Source organism: Euprymna scolopes, chromosome 13 (assembly GCF_053919585.1).
Source record: "Euprymna scolopes isolate OS-2025 chromosome 13, ASM5391958v1, whole genome shotgun sequence".
Lineage (NCBI taxonomy): Eukaryota > Metazoa > Mollusca > Cephalopoda > Sepiida > Sepiolidae > Euprymna > Euprymna scolopes.
In genome coordinates, this window is record NC_136494.1 from 127,388,147 (window position 1) to 127,403,266 (window position 15,120).

General features: G+C 31.0%; 1 protein-coding gene across 16 annotated transcripts in view; it reads left to right on the plus strand.

Moving 5' to 3' along the window:
* LOC145292181 (MAGUK p55 subfamily member 7-like) overlaps positions 1-15,120 on the plus strand; it is a 752,193-nt gene that overhangs the window by 623,187 nt on the left and 113,886 nt on the right. For all 16 annotated transcript variants that reach the window (XM_080138452.1, XM_080138454.1, XM_080138453.1 and 13 more), the window contains one exon: positions 6,995-7,126. In XM_080138452.1, coding sequence (XP_079994578.1) covers positions 6,995-7,126 — 132 coding nt within the window. The remainder of the gene's footprint in view (positions 1-6,994; positions 7,127-15,120) is intronic.

Consider the following 15,120-nt stretch of genomic DNA (forward strand, 5'->3'; position numbering starts at 1 on the left):
TCTGTCGAAAGTTTTTAGCAGACATACATACATACATACATACATTTTCGCTTTTATATATATAGACTAGCGAGGGGTACCCAGCGTTGCCCGGGTGTTTGTGAAAAAAACCCGAAGCCTTGACGCGCATAGTAAAATGTGAAAAAAAACAGGTGCCCGTGAAAAAAAAAAAACGAAGCCTTGACGCGCAGTTGGAAAATAGTAAAGTGTGAAAAAAAAACAGGTGCGCGTTTTTGATTGACGTGACGGCGATAGCTATTCAGCAGTTAGCATTTTCTGCGGGACAGTTTTTAATGAGGTCAATAAATCGGTTTGTTTGTTTTTAACTAAGTTCGGGGAAAACCAGCTCCCTGTTTATTAGGGGGAGTGGCTCGTCTCGAAAAGAAAGCTACCGTCTGATATGACGAAGTCGACATTGACCAAACGTTACTTAGCTCTCTAGAGACCACTGTAATTAGGCCAGTAATTAGAGTCGAGTTTCGCTTTTTTTTATACTGAAAACCGAATGTAACGCGTGCCGATCGGGAAATGTCGAATAATTAACGTTTGAAAGTCAATAAAATTAAATAGACAGGCGAGCTCCGTAGTTAACTGTGAGATATTACAATTTATAGATGATATAAAATACGAATGAAAGATATTGATGAAAATTCAACAGCAGACATCTTCATTTCATCATTTTCTTCACTGTGCACTTGGATTTCTATTTGAATGAAATGAAGAAAAAATTCAGACAATAATAAATCTTAAGTAAATGTGTCAGAAGAACAAAATTGTTTTTATTTTAAGACAAGATTTGATTCTCATTTTGGCAGATTACAAAAGTTTTTTTGTTTTTTTTCAATGAACATTAAAGATATAATTTTATTTTAAATGGAATCTTATTTTAAGAAAATCGTGAGAAAGTATTCAGGAATATTAACTTTCTCGTTAATCAATTTTGAAAACATCTTGCCCTCATTTGACCTCAGCCGACGAATACAATTTCCTCTTTTCTAGTTTTTGGCTTGTTTCTATTGTTATATTTCAAATCAAAAAGAAATCAAATATTACAAAAAAAAAAAAAACAGTAAATTTTTGAAATAGAAAAGATCTGTGGCTCTTTTTTTTACACTAAACATTTAGATTAAAAACAAAACATTTCCTTTCGATATTAAAAAATGATTTCCTTTGTTTATTTTTTGATAAAAGAAGGGTTTTTTATGTTTTTATATTAATAGTGTAATAGTGGTCTCTAGATTGTATTGATATAAAATGAATATGAAATTAACTTTTGATACATTAGATTTAGGATATGGGTGCATAAATGACTAAAATAGATCCGATAAGATTTGCACATTAGATTACTAAAGTTAAGCAAAGCTCGTCTTGGATAATATTGAGACGGGCAACCATTTGAGATTATCAGATGCTATAAGCATTCCATTCAGCTATATAAATTGATATCAGTTTTTTGGGAGTATAACGATGACAAGTTAGGCTGCACCATTCCCATGACATCTGTCGCACTTAATGCAATAAAACATGAGCCCGCTGAGCCTTTAAAAAGGAGCTTTATGTTTTTGTAGCTGATTCCAGAGGTCATACCAGTAAACTTAAGACCAACCATGTACTTTTCCATTCCTTTTAATTTTTCTCTTGTGATGATGAGGCGAATAATAAAAGCCGTTTTTAAAGGAATGTTGATTGAGAGTAAATTCATTACAAAATAGAAAGTTTCACTAATACAACTTATAATTGCATTTCTTCAAGATGAATGGAATAATAAATTTAATATGAGTTTATAAAATAACTTTAAATCTATATATATATATATATATATATATATATATATATATATATAATCGTTTTGAAATAGATGAGAAAGTTTCTCGATTACAAAAGGGAAGGAAGAGCAAATAACCAAATGGTTAATCGACTGCGGAATTAAGAAAGCTTAAAACTAGTTCAGATCATCTGCTTTTACTTATTTACACATACAGTTGGAATGCTATCAACATGCCTTTCAACGTGCCAAGTGCAATTAGTCAGTCATAATAAGATTAATCAACATTGGGGTTTTACATTGAATAACCTATGGGGTTGATATTTATTTATCATGCCTCATTGTGTAACTTGTTCATTAATCAAAAATCCCGATTTAACTCTTAATAAAAGGAATGTTTTTAATTTTATCGATAAAATCGGAGCAAAATATCTGATGATGTATTATACGATGGTCATTCCAAAAGTAAAGCCTCCTATTTCTTTTTTTAACTCAGAAAGTTAAAGAGCTACGAAAACGGGAGTGGCACCATTAAAACGAGCGACCTTTTGTACTACTTTTTTTACATAGTCATTCTCGTTCTTACTGCATTTTTGGCAACAATGAACAATGGCCGTGCATGGGCGACTGGAAACACACTGTCATACAAGGGTCATTCAAGAAATAAAGCCGCCTATTGTTTTTAACTCAAAAAGTTGAAGAGCTACAAAGATGGGAGTGGTACTATTAAATCGAGCGACCATTTTGTACTCCGGAATTTATTTTTTTACACAGTCACCATCATTCTCAGTGCACTTTTGCTAAGAATTCAAAGATGCATTTCTGCTTCTGACGCACGTACATGACAGCGATTGCTTTCTTTGAGTCTCAAATCATCAATATTTCAGGTCATAAATGCATGCCACTTTGATCCATTCATACTGAAAAAACAATAGAAGGCATTACTTTTAGAACGCCTCTCTAAAATATTGACTGGAAATTTTTTTCATGTGAAATAGACTTTATTCAATTCATGTGACATTTCGGTATAATTTATACTTTTTTTTAAATGTGTAAAAAAAAAAATATTAAACGAAAAGGAACATTAGAAATGAATTAAGAAAAATTATCAAGAAAGAGACAAAAATAAATTGATTCGTCAATTCTATAATACAAATAATAAAAAAAATAGTTTTCGACTATATAGCTTCGTTACTTGCATATGCAAATCTCCTTTTGTATCCATTTAAGTAAATTTGTAATGCATGTCTTGTTTTTTTTTGTTTTTTTTTGTTTTTTTTTTTTTTAAATAATCCTTCTTTCATTCACTTTCACTAATTTTTATATTTTTTCCGATTTGACAACTTCTGAAATTTGAGGTGTTTTCACTTTTATGTTCAGATCTACTGCTACTCACTTAACCTATGACAAAGATTTCCCAGTGTAATACAATTAGTATTTTATTTTTGTTTTTTCACTCTTTCTAATGTTTGTTACCTACTCTACATTTTCAATTTAAATACGAAATGCTCCTTTCAAGTACACTTTCTTTGTTCCAGGTGTTTTGATTAGCTATTCTAAATACTTTTACATTCTTCATTAATAGAAGATTGGCATTCACGAAACAGTTTTCAGTCTTTTTGATAATAGTCACATTATTCATACTTTTAACTATTCATTAGTTTTTATTTGATTTCCATTCACATGTTTCAAATTATATGATTTATGTAGCAACAACATATTAGTTTCCAGGTCATACCTTTTAGTCATTTATTTAGATTTTTATTGAAGTGACTTATGACCTTATAACAAACAAACCTATTACTATTATATAATCAGGAGTGACTTTAATGCTTAAGTTGGGAGAGGGAAACTAGGAGAGTTCAGTACTAGTAAGAGGAGACTTATTAATTTCTGTGAGAGATGTCAGCTGAAGATCATGAACACATTCTTCTAGAAAAAGCTCCGAAAACGCTAGATTTGGATTTTTCCAAACAGCACCACAAGAAATGAAATCAATTACATACTAACCATAAGCCACACACCTTGACAGATGTTTCAGTTCTCAACAAATTAAACACTGAAACTGACTATGGCTTGGTACAAGCATGGCTCTGCATCAACACCAAATTAGAGAGAACAAAACTCATTAAAATGATGCTGAACCATTTTTTAGCTGCCAAAGCACAAGAATTCCAATTGGAACTGACTAACAGATTCAAAGCACTTGCAGCAGCACTACCAGAACCAAATGTTGACAAAACACGTGATTTTATCATCACCACCATCTTAGAAATGGCACTGGACACTGCTGGAAGAAACAAGCTACCAAGACCGGAAAAAATTTCAGCAGAGACCAAACTACAAATAGAAAAAGGGAGACAGATGAAAAGAGGAGGTACTAGTTGTAATATTCAGAACATTGAATATTCTGAAATATGCAAGGCCCTATCTCACCAAATGAATGAAGAAATAACGACTTAACAATGAGGAGGAACAGCTACAAGTTTTGAAAGAAAACAAAGATCTCAAGGCAACCAAAAAGAAACAATTTCTCAGGAGATAAATCATCGCATTGACAGAACACGATTGCACCATCACAACTGACAAACTAGTTAATAAGATGTGAAGAATTCTACACCAAATCCTAAAAGATGAGGAAACTTCTAAAGAGAGATAAATTTCCAGAAGATGGAATTACAACAAGCATTCTACAAAATAGGGATAACCAATAGCAGAGATTCTCATTAGCTTATGCCACAAATACCTTAACAAAGGCCAAATACTGAGCAACTAAAAGAATGTGTCGGTTACTATTCTTTACAAAAAGGGAATTTGAAAGATATTAAAAACTACAAGTTAACAAACCTTCTTTCTGATGTTTACAAAGTATTCTCTTAAATTCTCTTCAAAAAGATACAAAACACATTTGACAGAAATGTACCCAGAAAACAAGCTGGTTTCCAACCTGGATTTTTCACCATGGACGACATTTAAGTTGTAAATCAACTCCACGAGGAAGCTAATAAGTATTGTATACCACTTTGTTTTGCCTTTGTCAACTATGAAAAAACATTTGACTCCATCAAATTCACCTCTACATTGACAGCTTTGAAAAATTAAGGAGATGACATAACTTACATCAACCTTTACAGTGGAGCCACAGCAATTTTAAAGCTCTAATAGGATAATAAAAAATCAATATAGACAGAGATATCAGACAAAACGATAACAATTCACCCAACCTCTTTACACCCTGCTAACAAGATTTAGTGATAAGTAAAATTGAATGGGAAGACAGAGGTATCACTATAAAAGGAGAATATCTTACTCAGCTAGAATTTACCAATGATATCATTGTCACAAGCCACACACCAATAATTTGAAGAGATTTTTAATGATATTCATAATGCTTAAAATGCACACTGGAAAAACCAAAGTCATGTTCGACAAATATGCCACAAAAGCCCTAATATATAAAAGACAAAATGTATGTGTGTGTGTTTATATGTCTTACAAAATCTTGTGACAGACACGCCAGAACGTGACAAAATCAGTATCATTTTAAAGTTCAGTATCTTGGACAACAAATATAAAAACTTGGCCAAAAACATTAATTCCTTCACCCTCAACTGGGAAGTTTTCTACAAGGAGGGGTCTGTTTTTTCATCAACATTTTCACAAGTCATCGTCTCCATTGGATTGACTACCCTTAATTCAAACGCTCATGACTTTCCGTTTCATGGTGGACGCATCAGCTAAGGTTTTTTTTTCACCCTCTTTTCCTCCTTCGCATTATGGGTTCGAGCTTCCCTGCCTACTACCAGTTTTTTTTTAACACCTCTCTCCACCCAGGCTGCCTGCTGTTGTTTTGATCCTCTCCCATCCACCTCTCCATATCCGGGCACCCCCACTACTTTTTTAACACCTTTTTCCACCCAGGTTGCCTACTGGGGTTCTTTACTACACCACCTCTCCACATCCGGGCACGCCGAGTACCCCCACTAATTAGAATGAAAGATGAAAATGATGAGGAATTTGATAACTGCATTTATCTAGGTAAGATGGTGAAAAGAGATGCTGATATAATGCATGAATTCAAACAGTCAATTGCACTTGGATGAACAGTCTTTTCCAAAGCAGACATCATGAAGAGTAGGAAGTCTACCATGAACATTAAATGAAAAGTGTTCAATGAATACAGCCTATTACAACATACAGTAGTGAAACGTGAGCATTTAATAATGCAGTGATAGAAAAGCTAAGTGCAAAATGGAAAGCATTGGTCTACATGAAAGAAAAAGAAACACTTTGATCAGACAGCAAACTGGAGTAAATGATATCATCGCCATACATAGATTGGCAAGTCATCTTTCAACATATACAAACAATAAATAAGCATATAGAGTGATGGAATGGACACTAAGATAATAGAAAAACCTAGAGGAAGCCCCAAAATCTGGTGAAGAGATGACTTTGAGAGCCAACTGGGTCCTACATGGACATTTCAAGCCAGGGACAAAACAAGGTGGAAAGAAACCAGGGAGTAGTTCTTCCTCTAGGAGTTATCAAAAACTATCATTATCATCATGAACTACCTCCATCGCTTTTTAACCAATGCCAATAATTTTTACTGATTATCTGTCACTTGTGAGAATATTTATCTTTGCTAATCTAGTCTATACTACAAATTTTTTGACAAAAGTGTTTTAAATTTACTAGTTAACACCAAATTATATGCTACAAAGATAATATTTTAGTTGGTTGAAAATGTTCAAATCCAGAGGTTCCATTTTAAAACAAAAAATAACACAAAATAATTGATATTCACAATATTCTGCATTGAGACACATTTCTGGGCCCTCCTTGGCTAGAAATGACTATAGTCAATGAATTATACATCTATTAACTGTGTTTCTTCTGCTTTGGGGCACAGGATTATCATCCGTTTTTTTTATATATAATTCATTTAAAAATGAAACTTTTTCTTTTAACAAAACGTCACTGATGTTTTAAAACAATTTTTGTCAATATACAATCATATAATTTCCGAATTTTTAATATTAATGTGATCTTAAACTTTTATAAACTTTTAATCATAATTGTTTTGCTTTGTATTTTCTGTTGCTTTATAATAACGCTTTGCCTTCTCTCGTACAGATACCTTGTAAGTTGTAAACACGCTTGTGATGTTTTTCTCATTAAAAGTATCAACTCTTGCTGATATCGTTGCTCTGTGTTTCTTTGTAGGCTCTGTTATACACTCATGACAAAGTGGCCTGTCGTGATTACGAACCAAAATTATTTTCTCTTCCACATGAAGTTAACGAGGCTGAAGAAGCTGTCAAGGTTGTCAGGATAATCAAGAATGAAGAGCCACTCGTAAGTAAAATACACTGTTTTTTTGTTTTTTTTTTCATTACATCTGTTTTCTTTTTCTTTTTTTTTTATTTTGTTAATTCAGTCATATTCAAATCTTTAACTTGTGTTTCGATATCACTTCACAGAAAAGACTGAATAAAACATTGATTTTTAGTTTTAAATCATTCACGCTTCATTTTTGTAATATTTATTTGAATGTATTTATTAGATTGTAATGAAGGTCATGGCCACTTGTAAATGTTCACAACAATAATAATAAAAATGAACAATAAAAATGTATTTAGTCGCCATTATACTCTGATCTATTTCCATATGTCAATTAGTAAATTCAAAACCTAATTCATTTTCTACTTCTATTGAAGTTACTGAAATGATTTACAAACTTCTAAAGAAATAGTAATCTAAGATTTAACGAATGTGAAATCGTTTTTAATAAACATTACTATTTATCTATAATATATAATATAAATCACACCCATCTGTTTATATGTATGTATGTATGTATGCCCAAAACTTTTGACAGAGGCGACGGATTTTCACGAGATTCATATCGTTTTGAAGCTCGACCCATCGGACGACAAATATCGAAAAATTGTCTAAAAACATTAATTCTTTCACCCTCAACTGGGCACTTTTCTACAGTGAGGGGTCACTTTTTTAGCCTATATTCTTCGAAGGTCATCCCGTCTTTTCGATTGACTAGCCTTAATTTAAACCTTCGCCACTTCCGGTTTGGCAATGGACACAACAGCAAAGACGTCATTTTTTTTTTTTTTTTTTTTTTACATTCTTTTCCTGCTTTGTGATATAGGTTTGAACCTGCCAGCCTACTACCACTTTTCATTTTTTTTTTTTTTTAACACACACTTCCAAACACTCGGGCGATGCCGGGCACCCAGGCTAGTTAAAAATAAAATTGAATTTTTTTTTCTTTCAAATTTTCGAATAGTAAAATATTAATCTTTAAGAAATTGGACAGTTGTTCTTTTGTTAGTTTTTTTTTCTTTTTTTCCCCTATTATATGCCATGGTGGTGGTAATCCCTGGTATGACTTGAGATGTTTGGAGTTAAGTCAAAATGATGTTTGTATGTCCGATTACTGTCCAATTTCCTTAAGATGTATATTTTACCATTCAAAAATTTGAAAGAAAAAAATTTCGGTTTTATTTTTAATAAATAGCAATATTTATTAAAAACAATTTCACACTCGTTTGGTCTTTTTAAGTGTTAAATTTTAGATAGTAATCTGTTAGTGTGAGATCAAGCGAATACGGTGGTTGATACATAATTGCCCATGCATATTTTTCTATGAGATTTTTTTTGGGGGGGGGCAGTTTAAGGTCTAGAATTACTACGATGGAGGCTGACTTATTCTCTGACAGATGACCATCTATTTCAAAATTTGAAAAATTATTTGAGTAGTTCAAGATGAATTTCCTTTTTCAGTTGAAAACCTAACGACTTTCATAAGCATTACAGATAGAAAGAGGTAATAGAGAAGAATAGTAAGTATATTAACGATGTAAATAAATTTGATATCGTGCTTTTTAATGTTTTATCGAGCCTTAAAATTGAACAAAACTTTTCTTACAACCTGATACTTAATGTAAAAAAGAAATTTCATAGTTATTACAAAAGCTATATAAAAAATGGTAAGGTTAATATTTGCAACACGTGATAAAAATTAAATCTCAGATTTAGGAATTATCTACTTTTGTTCTGCTTATTTGTATTCAGAACTATTCAACCTCATTGTGATATCTTTCTGTATTATTGGGCATTTGAAGCTGAAATCAATAATACACTCATATTAATAAAACAAAACGTTCCATGATAGTAAAACTAATAAAATTTTGAAAGGAACTGGATAAAACAAGCAAGAAGAGGATTAAAATGGCGGGGGGAGGGGGGCAAGAAAGACAAAAAGGAAAAATCAAATAAAAATGGCTTCCATAATAGATTAAAGACTTAACTTTTATAAATATACTTCATTTTACTATAAACTATAACAAGAGTATTTCTGTCTTATTAAGCACAAAAAGAAAGATGTTTATAAAAATATAATTTTTACCAAAAAAATGCCAAACGGGTTTCTTCTCCTTTTGAATTGTATATTGTCTTTCAGCCTAACAGCTGTTCAAGAGATAGATTTCTGCAATATATATTTCATCTTTTACTCTAGTTTCTCATAAAATCTAAACATAATAAATGCTGTTTCCATTTGGATGCAAAGAACTTTGCTTTTTAAGATATTCTGTTTAACAAACAGAAGAAAGGTGCAAATAATAATTCGTTTTTCTAAAAAAAAAATTTTTTTTTTGTTTTAAATCATTGTAATTCTTAATATCTGCTTTGAACATGCATTAGTTGTTTTCTATTTGCCTCTTCCTGAATATATGTTTCTCGTTGCTTACTCTTTTAATCTCTTGTCTTCCTCGTTTGTATTTGAACTTCAACAAGAGAAGAACATGTTAAATACATTATAAACATTTCAAAAACAACAGCAAATTGTTTTGCTGTCAAAAATAAAAGCTAAACTTTTTTATTACAAATTTCGATTTCTATTTATAAAGGCTTGATCTTTTAACTGAAGTTTTTACATTGTATCTGAGAATTAGTTTGTTTGAAAAAAATTTTTTAACTTTGTTATTTTTGTACATAGATTTCTCTCATTCTGACTTGTTTTAGATATTTAAACTTAGCTTTTATTTTCAATGTACAAATAGAATAATTTAAACTTTTCTTTTCCAGAGAAATTTATTAGACATAAAGTGTCATTTAACGATATTATAATTATATAAATGCTTTCTTTTCGCCATCTTTGAATTAATGAGTAAAATCATTACACAAGAAGATTTTCTCAGAAAAGAAGTAAAGTGATCAAATAATCGTTCAAGTTGACTTCAACTCTCTCTGACTTTTCCATTATCAGAGTTGTATGAAATTGTATGAGAATGATAAATGAGTAGCAATCAAGTAAACTGGATTGCCTTTCCAGATTTCAAAGACGACATCTTGATTAAGCTTACAAAGAGCGACGAATTTTAGGAAGGTGAAATGATTAAAAGGGTATTTTTAAATCATGAACAAATCAACACGCCAAAGCGAAATTCTTTATAGCCTGGTTTAAATTCACAAATACACGATATACTTTCCATGGTTTATTAGATATCTGTTTGTATAAAAGCAAGATGGCTGACTGTCAACATCATTTATTCTCATCTCCTGGGGAGCTGATTATTGCAAGATATGTACAGAATATGTTAGGAAGTAATTTATGATATTTACAAATATAAATTTAGGTTTCATAAGCCAATTTGTAATTCTAGATAAAATGAAATTAAGTCATCTATATATTAATACGATAACGTGTGTGTTATTTTCTGTGTCATGCTTACATCTGGGTTGTTTAATTGTTATGTACTTCCATTTCTTGCCATAAATAATTTTATCAAGAATTCTTCATAAGTTTTGGTTTTTGTTTCGATTATGGCTGAAGGAACTCAAGTTATACATATATTTTTTCATGAGTTTTTATTTTGGTTTCAATTAAAGCTAATGCACCCAAGTCATATGGCCATATTTTTTTTATTTTTGAAATCGCAACTTTATAAGATATGAAAATCGATAGAACATTAACTCTATGATAATATAAACGAAATCTGCAAGAATTAAAATATCATATTTAAGCATACTTTACGACCAGACTTTGGCAGGCGTCCATGTTAACTTAGATAAATATTTTTGCAGTTTTAACAAAAAAACTACAATAATATCAGAGCGTCTCCATTTACACTGAACATCCACAGAATACCAACATCAATATATTACATATAATGAGTTCCCCCTTGGAATTTCCACAGGTCTTGCTAGTTGTAATTTATATAATAGTCAAAATGATTGTTTGTATAACTTGTTTTGATTGGACTATTGTTCTCATCTTGAGGGTTATTTGTGCAATATTTCGGTCGATGCAGCCTTCGACCTTCGTCAGATATGTTGGTCGCCATCTTGGAAAAAAAAAAGGAGAAAAGTTGCTGGCCCCGTAGATGATTTTGTATTTTTAGGGTTGTTTTTGTTTTTTTTGCCATGGTTTCATATGTGTGAAAAAATTTTGGTTGACAAAAGTCAAAATGATGTTTGTATATTGAATATATTTACAGCTCAGCACAAAAATTGGATTTATGATCTTTAGAAACTAATGCTGCTAAATTGTTAGAATGAGTCAATGAAGTGAATGCTATTCTCAGAGGAGGACAACTTTTAGCAATTGTTTGGTGAATGTATCGTGTCATTGTGATTTATTTAATACAGTTATTGTTTTAATTTTCGAAAGTTGTGAGGAAAATACCATAAAGGAAGTAGGTACCGATTAAGATGAGCAATCCACATAGTTTTCGCTTTACAGTTTATCAATGGTAGTTTTACAACAACTTTTATCTCCACCAATGAAGTTAGACAAAGCCAATGAATTCATACAGTTTTTGTTTTGTTTTTTGTCCACCACATAATATCTCCTAAATTTCTTCTCAAATTCCAATAACCATTCATAAAAGGATAATTCACAGACAATTAATACAATTTTAAAACAAGAATCTTGTACTTTTCCTTTGAGAGAGCAAATATTCTATGAATATAATGGAAATATATATTAACATCTTTCATATTTGTGTCTTAGTTTTAATTCTGTCAATTTTTTTTCTCTTAGATTTGCATAAATTTATCAGTCTTACAACTTCTGTCCAATAATAATAATTATTCTAAAGCAGGTGGAACTGTTTCTATATTTAAATAAAACTATCCATTTAAACCATATTACCCAGGGACAAATTGATTTACTTGTAGGTCTTTCGTTAAACTCAATGCCCTCCCGATGACCCCATTTTTGGGGACCATATACTTTTTATCTCTTGAGAATCCTCAAGTTTGTAAGACAAAATCTAATCATGAATTCATAATAAAGGGGTTCAAGTCTCGTATACATAATAAACGCACATAATGGTGAAGTCTCTCGGATCGTCTCTTATGATCCCTTTCATGACTGAACGTCCAGTCTCTTCACTTACATATTTATATCAATTAATTCTATTGGTAAAACATAGCAAAGTGCAGCAATTCATGTAAAAAGACAGAAGATATTGCATCTATATACCGTCTGATTGTTTGTCCAAGGTCTTTAAACTTGGATATGGCAGGCATCATCTTTCTTCTATCAAGATGAGAACAGCAATAGTGTGCAGAGTTGTTGTGTGTGAAAAACTTGTCTAAAGATGTATTTACATTGATGATGCTGTATGCCAGAATTATATCTCCTCACATCCTTCGTTGTTCAAGTGAGGACAAATATATATACAGAAAAAAAATGTCAGTTTTAAAAGAACATCACGCCAAGGAGTTATATTGTCTACAAGCTAAACGACATTTATATTTCTGAAACACTTCAATGTGGCTATAGACTTTTATTATTACAGTAGAACTCTTCACTTCCATATTTCGCCTAAAATCTTAATTCATATCTTAATTGTTCTGATAGTAAGAAGACCCTTTTGATTCTTTAAAATTCAGTGCCATTTGACATGGACTGTTAAAGACTAAGAATTAACTATGAAAATTGCAATAACGTTCGCATAGTACAAAATTGTCACAATCAAAATGTTGAAAAAATGATTGCAAATTGGAATGAGAAAAAAATGAAGAATGGCACAAAAATGTATAGAATTTATTTGAATCGCATCCATCATTAAATTGCAATATCTAATGTCTTATGATAAAATACATTCTTTCTTGGCAATATCTAATTGCAATTAAAACTATCTTTTATTTAATTCTGTTGAATTATATTAGCATTACAAATTGTTTTTTTTTTAACTGCAAAAAGAAAGAAATGCTAAATTTTATTTTTGTTATTTAATTTAATTTTTACATAACGCTTAAGATTTGAACTTTTTGACCAACTCTAGTGAAGTCCAGATACAAGGATGTTGAGAATTAAATTTTTGCTACATAACTTATTAGTTTCATAACTTTTTTAAAAGAATCTTGTCACTTTTCTTGCATAACTTTAGTTAATCCTGTTAACATTAAAGTTAATATTCAATAATGTTATAAACACTGCTAAACTTATTTGGTATTTCTTTAATTTAAATATCAGAAAAGTAATGAACTTTATATTAGGTTGGTGCAAAAACAATATCGTTTTCTCACATATGTTACTTTTATACATGATTTCTGAATTCATCGATATATATAGACATGTTATATATCATTTTGAAGTGCGTTTTTTTTTTCATTCTATCGAATCGTTATTCGTTACCGTTCTCTTCATTCATTTTATTTTTGCAGGTTTTTCAACAGCATAGATAAAATTCAAATCTGTACGATATTCTTGATCCAGTTCAAACTAGTCCGAAAAGCTGCCGAGAAAGCTTGTGATATCAATGTGTTTGGCACAGGAACTACTAACAAATATGTGGCACAATAGTGGTTCAAGAACTTTTGCAATGGTGACAAGAGCCTTGAAGATGAAGACGGTCACAGCCGGTCGACTGCTGTTGATAATGGAGATTTGAAAGCCTTAACTGAAACCAATACTTGCAAAACTACAAAAGTTGCTGTTGAACTCGAGGTCGACCATTCCACATTTGTTCACCATGTAAAGCAAATAGGGAAGTCAAAAAAGTTGGATAAACGGGTGTTGCATGAATTGAACGATAATGAAAAAACATTGTCATTTTGAGGGGTCTTCTATGCTCCTTCCACGCAACAAAAATGACCCATTTCTCAAATGCATTGTGACGTGTGATGAGGAGTGGATTCTCTACAACAAGCGGCAACATTTGGCACAGTGGTTGGATGTTGAATCTCCACAACAATTCTCAAAGCCAAAATTGCACCCAAAAAAGGCTATGGTGACTGTTTGGTGATCTGCGGCCTGATTAATAAATATTTTATTTAAAAAATACTATTAAAGTTTTCATGGTTATTGATGGGAGAATTATCATATATGACTTTAAGAAATCTATCCTCCTAAATACAATAAAAAGAAAGAGATGATCAGTTTTAACTCAGATTAAGATATTTCAGAATGAGATCATTCCATAAGACAGCTTTAGCTTTAGAAACAAGTGGAAAAGTAATTTAAAAATTAAATCATTTATTCAACTAGTACATATATTCATCTTTTCACCTCATAAGAGCACTTTAAGAGGTAAAAGACGCGAAAGTTATAAAACCTATATGCAGTAATTTATAAATGTGTTTATGATAGGAAGAATGCCAATCTCACACAAGTCGTTGTTCAATACACATTGATATTAAATTATGTTTATTGTATTATGTTGGTGAAATAATAATGTGGTTTTTTGACGTTCAACTTCAAGAAAAAACGACATTATTTTTGCACCAAGCAAATACTTCCTTCTTGATTTTTGACTCTCTTCAACTTTGTACAAAAATGGACTCCAAACTATGATTTTATTTTTTTTTTGTCTGTGAACAAATAATAAAATTGCAATTCTAAAACATCATTTGTTTCTGAAAGAGGTAATTTCAGTTTTTGTAAATATTGACCAAAACATCATTTTAATAGGATAGAATGAAATCATTTTTCATTGAATTCTAGTCATATTATTAGCAAAATTATTTGGGTTCTTATTTTTCATAGAATAGTAATATTTAGCTACTGTAAAAACTCAAATCCAAGGAATCTAAAGAATTATGTTGTTTGTGACAATATAGTTGTTATATGCAAACTTTCATTATTATATGATACTCTGAGATTAAAATCATTATATTCTAATTTTAATGAGATTTAAATCATAGGTCAGAGACGTGAGTTCTCTGCTTTTTAGCAGAGTTCTTTTATTCAATCCAGAAAAAAAAAATATTTGCTGAAATCACTAGTTTCTTCATCCCCTGGATGTGAGTTATCTGCTTTTTTAAATAAGAAAAACTTTGTTTCTTCCGAAGTGCTAGAGCCTTACTTCATTACTTTT